At 33.6% G+C, this 7437-nt stretch overlaps 1 protein-coding gene across 1 annotated transcript in view; it reads right to left on the bottom strand.

Annotated features, from left to right (window-relative positions):
* Positions 1-7437, bottom strand: part of LOC107567871 (parathyroid hormone/parathyroid hormone-related peptide receptor-like) — a 69329-nt gene that overhangs the window by 24304 nt on the left and 37588 nt on the right. The window contains exon 2 of the mRNA XM_016253645.1: positions 6503-6605. Within this exon, the coding sequence (XP_016109131.1) occupies positions 6503-6605 (103 nt within the window). The remainder of the gene's footprint in view (positions 1-6502; positions 6606-7437) is intronic.

The raw sequence follows: 7437 nt of genomic DNA, 5'->3' as shown, positions 1-7437 counted from the left end.
ATATATATATATATATATAAACAAGGCTATTTATATATAACCAGATGATCACATAATATTTTACTACCTCAGTCAAACACCTCTGAGACGCTCAATGACTTCAGTAGAGACTGCCCTCAAATTTATATTTTACTCTGTCTAATGGAATCTGAGACCATATTAAAAACTTGGGATTCAAAATCTAATTTAACCCTGGGCCTAAACAGAATATTTTAGGCTTTTGAAGAATATAAAATGAAGAATAGGTATGACATAATAAATGATAGACATTAAATATTTGACAATGAGCAAAATCGCAATCTCTTCGCCAAGCCCCAACTTGAAAAATGCAATATATATTTGTTGTCTCAGACTTTTGGACCCCACTGTGTATTATAATTATTCCTGTCTGTTTTTCATCATTTCATGTTTCTAAAGAAATCTGCAAACTAAAGTAAATGAGACATTGGAAATGACTCTGAGAAGTGGAAAGAGCACAGTTGTCTATCTTGGCAGTGACACGAAAGAGGTGTCGAGAGGCATTAGGTGTGACAGAGCTCAGATGAGCAAACACTGACTGCATCTGAATGAGACTTCACGTGAGTGCCAGATCTCTGCTCAACATCAGCGTCCAGCTGCACTAAGATCCGTGGCCTCTAATAAGAGATATAGGAGCATCTCCGGTCTCATAAACGCCTCATCATAACACAACTCTCTGCTGTTGAATTAACTGAAGACTTCAGCACTGAGCTGGACTGCTGTTACTGCATAAACACAGTCATGGCCAAATCAATCTTCACTTCCATTTCTTTTTCAATGAAATAAACCATAGCTACTAATGAATTTAAACTGGGTTCTCACATTTTTGACCAATGAATTGCCTTGATTAATCGTGAATTATTGTATTGTCTTTATTATTGTATTGGAGACATTGATATGAAATTTAGAACGTAATAAGTAATAAGTAATGCAATACTTTTTAGAGAGAGTAATTAGTACAGTAATCTAATTACACAGGTGATTTTTATTGTTTTATTTATTTTTTGAGCAACTTACCCAACTATGACAAGGAGTTTGACAGAGAGAGAGTTTACACACAAAAATAAGCAATATGACGATGAAATATTTTACCAGGAAATTGAAAGGAACTTTTTAAAATACATTTACCATAAGGTCTCATTTGTAAACATTAGTTAATGCACACACATTAACTAACAATGAACAATAGATTTTTATAGCATTTATTAACCTTTGTCAGACAATAAAATGTCCATGTTCATGTCAGTTCACAATGTGTTAACTAATGTTAACAGATACAACTTTTGATCTTAAAAAAATGTTTTCATAAATGCTTGTTTTGACATTAAACAAGATAAATAAATGCTGTAGAAATTGTATTCATGTTAACTAATGAATAAACCTTACTGTAAAGTGTAACTTAATTTAAATGAAGTTTTTTCCAGGTTTAGAAGTTACAACTTTAAAATGGGCAGTGGCATTAAGTGCAAATAGATTTAGATGCTATTTACACTAAGCATAAATAACAAAAAATATATAAGTGGGAAAAAAGTGTTAGATGCTATTTACTTTACTTAAACCAAATAGTGTGAGAGACTATTTGGACCTTAGTGTACTAGTGTAATGCATTATATATATAATAATAACAACAGTGTACATTAAAATCATACATGAGTAAATATGTGATTTATAGTTTAGTTTTTATATTTTCAAATGTTTTCATATATATATATATCAGTGGCGTTCTGTCCATAAGCTGCGAATGCTCCGCATACCCAGCCCATCTGAGAGAATAAGTTCACGGAATAATTCATATAAACATGATTAAAAGTTGATCCCTTGTCATTTGAAACGAAACATTAGTTAATGCACACACATTAACTAACAATGAACAATAGATTTTTATAGCATTTATTAACCTTTGTCAGACAATAAAATGTCCATGTTCATGTCAGTTCACAATGTGTTAACTAATGTTAACAGATACAACTTTTGATCTTAAAAAAATGTTTTCATAAATGCTTGTTTTGACATTAAACAAGATAAATAAATGCTGTAGAAATTGTATTCATGTTAACTAATGAATAAACCTTACTGTAAAGTGTAACTTAATTTAAATGAAGTTTTTTCCAGGTTTAGAAGTTACAACTTTAAAATGGGCAGTGGCATTAAGTGCAAATAGATTTAGATGCTATTTACACTAAGCATAAATAACAAAAAATATATAAGTGGGAAAAAAGTGTTAGATGCTATTTACTTTACTTAAACCAAATAGTGTGAGAGACTATTTGGACCTTAGTGTACTAGTGTAATGCATTATATATATAATAATAACAACAGTGTACATTAAAATCATACATGAGTAAATATGTGATTTATAGTTTAGTTTTTATATTTTCAAATGTTTTCATATATATATATATCAGTGGCGTTCTGTCCATAAGCTGCGAATGCTCCGCATACCCAGCCCATCTGAGAGAATAAGTTCACGGAATAATTCATATAAACATGATTAAAAGTTGATCCCTTGTCATTTGAAACATAACTTAAAGCTTAAAGAGTTAGAGTAAGTACATAAAATGATTTTTTTTGCTAAACGGCAGTAATTTTCTGTAAATCTACGTCAGCTATGTTTGCTTCCGGGCAAGCGGATTCTCGGCAGCTTTCTCGTCTCTGCTCTGCTGCTATGACTCGTCAGGATTGTAGTGCATTCTCAGTGATTTGCTGGTCTGCGGCAGATTTAATGTGCGAGGTAAGCTGTTCGCGAAGCGCTCGGCCAAGCGGAAAAATGCACTGTTGCTGTCAGATCTCGATTGCCGACAATTACATTGTGTTTGATGCAAAACCAACTCGACTAAATAAAAAAAAAAACACTAACTGTATATTTTTATTTTCTCAAGCAAAACAAATTTTAAAAGTCCACTGAACAACTTACATTTTTGGTCATAGACAACGTATGTTGAAGATATACGTTATTGTCAACGTTATTGCCTAAGCAGTAAATTATTATTATTTTTTTTTTATAAAAACGTGGGCTATATAAAATATTAATAATAACAAACATAATAATAATAATAATAATATTTGGCTCATTTTTACTTGGAAAACCAGCTATATTTTTCTTGCATTTGAATAACAATGGATAAACCTGAAACAATAGAAGAAGGATTGGAGATGAATTTCACTTACAAATAAGGTAGGAAATGTGCATACTTTTAAATCGACACCTGCCACCGTGTTTCTTATTTGTCATCTGTGATCCCTTTTGAGTGTCCTAAAAACCGATATGGGGTCTTATCACTCAGCATACTCGGTTAAAAAAGTCACCGCTCGCCACATATATATATATAAATATATACACGCCTCTTCAAGCTGATATATGATGGAAAAAGGAGAAGACCTGCAGTCTGCAGCAAGTCCTAATGCCATCTGCTCACAATAATTTAATCTGTCCAGTACAAACACAAAAGCCTAAAAATAAAATAATGACTAGTAGTTGTCTGGCAAAAACCATCACTACTTCTGAGAAGAAGAAAAAAAACATTATAAGCATATGTTAAACCATTTTATATAAGTATAAAAAATATGAAATGCTGAAGGCAATACTCAAATTTGAATTTGAAATCCTTAACAACACATAATTATTTTAAGCACCGGATGTCTTGCAAATGTCTTGGAAAAGTAATCTTCCTGTGTGACTAATATACTGCAGCTTATGCCATGTTTCATTACGGTTTGAATCTAAAACTGAAAACTGAAATATCTCACACATATTCCCATTGTGTGAGAACCAACTAGTGAGAGTCTGACATGGAGATTCCTTAGCATTCACTCCAGTTCGGACATAAACATCCTTAACCGTTTCATGCTGTGAGACAAAAGTGACTTAACACAAGTAAAATAAGCCTGTGATGAGAAGAAAGAAATACTGCAGTCTGGTTATGACAATAGGCCGCCAAAATGGTTATTTACAATGCATTTGAGACGGTCCACCAGGGAATGAGGTGACCACAGTGAAAGGAAACTGAGGTTACCATAAAATTTAAAAAAAGCCTTTCACACACTCTATTCCCAGATCTCTATTTAGTGTGGCAAATCAGCCAAAAGGGATTACACACAACTGCGCTATGCTATTTTCCAAAGAAACTTGTGGGTACATTTAGCAGCTCTTTTCTGATGCTGCAATGCCAGTGTATCGTTCAGACACCACGTCATTAGGTCACTAAGCAAGGATAAGACACAGAAAACTGTGATTCAATTATATGTTACCTATACTGGTAGACAGAACATTAATAAATCATTAAACATAATACAATGCTTAACAGATCATTAGTTAATATATATTCAAATAGTTACAGTTATGAGATAATGTGCTTGTAAATGTTTACTAATGAACTTATTGAACATTGCATAATGAAGCAAGAATATTAATATTAAAATTAACAAGAAAATTAACAATGCGTAAATATTCATAACTAAACAATTTTTACTCAAATTGTGTTACAGTAGCTAAAATGTCAAATTCAAGAAAAAGTACAAACAAATAATTTAAAATGATTTGTAAAAGTCTGTAAGTATTAGGAAATATTGCAAATGTGTCACCTTTACAGACTGTGATTATAAGTTCATGAATCATATGTCATCATGAATAATGTGTGCTTAAGATTACTAAAGATTGTAAAAAGGTGCATTAGATAATACATACATTATTTTAATCAAACAATCAGTTTAATGGCATTTTTAAGGATTCAAACGCACATTAAAAAATAAAATTAAAATCATAGATTTTTATCAAGTGCACAACCATTTATAAATTGAACTGAATTTGTAAGAATTGTAATTTAAACAAACTATTGATCTGTAAATCATTATGTAATGTTCAGTAAGTTCATTAGAAACATTTACAAGCACATTATCTCATATTTGAATATTAACTACTGATCTGTTGAACATTATATAATGTTTGATAATGACTTACTAATGGAAGTTATTCTAAAGCACTCGACGATGTTCTCAGAAGTCTCACAATTGCATTTTTCATGTGATTAAATATTTTAGTGAAAGTATGCATAAATGTTAGATAAATACTGCTTTTTATTATTATATATTGTATTGTTCTATTGCCACTAAATAAGCGTTTTTACTTTGTCGAGAAGTGAATAAGAAAGAAAGAAATATGAAACTGCACAAAGCAAAGCATTTATTTTTTAAACATAAAATCATATAACAGCCAGTTTTGTAAGAAGAAACTTCCAAGGCAGACTTGAGGGAGGCATATTCCCAACAAACCTATCTTATTGTTCTTTCAGTACAATGACAATAAAGATATTGAATTGAAACTGAAAACTTGTTTTGACAGGCTTTGATACTCAACATTTTCTAAGACGGAGAGTATTTTTCCTGTGTGTTTTATAAAACAGGACGCTGGCAGACATCTTTTTAAATATCTTAAAGGGATACTCCACCCCAAAATGAAAACCGTAACTGTAACGTTATGAAGCGACGAGAATACTTTTTGTACGCGAAGAAAACAAAAATAACGACTTTATTCAACAATTCGTCTCTTCTGTGTCTCTCCACATCACCGTAGCACCATTTTGGAGAATATCCACTGAACGCAAGCAGTGTATGCTATTCTGTGTCAGCCGTGCTGCACGGATGCGCTGTTTTCATTCAAATCAAAGCGTAAATACACGTAGAAAACGTATCCTTGTGTCGCGGCTGACACAGAAGAGTGTACGCTGCTTGCGTTCAGCGGATATTCTCCAAAATGGTGCTACAGTGATGCAGAGAGACACAGAGGAGATGAATTGTTGAATAAAGTTGTTGTTTTTGTTTTCTTCGTGTACAAAAAGTATTCTCGTCGCTTCATAACGTTACGGTTGAACCACTGATGGCAGATGGACTATTCTCACGATGTCTTTCGTACTTTTCTGGAGCTTGACAGTGTAATTTACTTGGCAGTCAATGGGACAGTCACAAGCCTCCCGGTTTTCATCCAAAATATCTTAAATTGTGTTCCGAAGACGTACGAAGCTTTTAGGTGTTTGGAACGACATGGGGGTAAGTGATTAATGACAAAATTTTCATTTTGGGGTGGAGTATACCTTTAAAAAATGACATGTCAGGGCAGTGCAATAGAAACTAATGAATTCTGTTGGCTTTGGCTCTGTCTGATGGAGTGTTGCTGAGAGATCCAACTTAATCAATGTCACTTCTTTTTAGCATCATCTTGATTGGATGTGTCGCAGTCAAGCACCTCGGCGTCTGAGGCCTGACCCCAGCACACATGTATCAACACCTGCTATGTCTATCATACAGTATATGTCACTTCAGCAATGCTTAACTGACCTGAGAGTGAAGATAACTGCACTCTAGGTAGCGCTCTGTGACAGTGGCTGTCTATGTTTGTCACCCTGGTGATATTAGTAGTCTGTTACTCTAAATTTAGTTTATGTTTGTTTGTTTATTTAGAAATTAAGAAAAAAACACATTTATAACTTACCAGTAATTTTATATTTGGACTTGATGGCTCGCTCACATTTTCGTTTTGCGTTGAACAGAAGATAGATTTGTTCTTCTTTAGTGAGGACATCATCAGCATCAACCTGTACAGACACACACAAAATATATAATATAATATCATTCAGAATTGATTATTATCTGTTTTATTCACCCTTATGAGGGCATATTGTTTTAACCCATAAAACACTCACACGTCAAGCTTGATGTAATAATTCATTGACAAATGCTCTGAATAATTACAGTTTATACATTTCTAGCTCATATTTTATGTGAGATTATGTAGATTAACTTGAGATTGTGTAGATTAATTTGAGATTATGCAGATTAATTTGAGATTGTGTAGATTAACTTTCATAAAACACGAAGCGATCGGTTTGTGCCAGAAACCGATCGTTTCAGAAATATTTATTTTCAGAAATATTTATATAATTTTTTACCTCTAATACACCAATATGTCCAGCTGTCTTTGAGCGCGCGCACGGCATCCGGTGCGTGAGGTGTGTACGCGCTCTGGCGTAGTTTACGTTAATGGGTGTGTTGATATCCAGCCGAAGAGCAATCAAGCATAACTTCAGGCGAGCAGGCTCAGAAGTTGGGAATACGTGGGAAGTCACCACTCTCTGAATGAGTTCGCACGAGAGAACGTAATCTTTTAGTTTTAAGTCGGTTTGAAAGTACCATTAAGTAAGCGCAAGTAAGTACCATTTTGATTAGCCGTCGTACCTACAATGTTTGTGCACTGTGTAAACAATGAGTGACGTATACGCGCGAGAGATCACTTCAGGCGCTTGTGTAAACTACGCCAGAGCGCGTACACACCTCACGCACCGGATGCCGTGCGCGCGCTCAAGGCAATTGGACATAGTGGTGTATTAGAGGTAAAAAAATGATATAAATACTGTTCGGTTTCTCGCA

This window comes from Sinocyclocheilus grahami, unplaced genomic scaffold (assembly GCF_001515645.1).
Source record: "Sinocyclocheilus grahami isolate Dianchi unplaced genomic scaffold, SAMN03320097.WGS_v1.1 scaffold1193.1, whole genome shotgun sequence".
Classification (NCBI taxonomy): Eukaryota; Metazoa; Chordata; class Actinopteri; order Cypriniformes; family Cyprinidae; genus Sinocyclocheilus; species Sinocyclocheilus grahami.
Note: the sequence above shows the minus strand (reverse complement) of the source record. Positions and strands in the feature narration are given on the sequence as shown.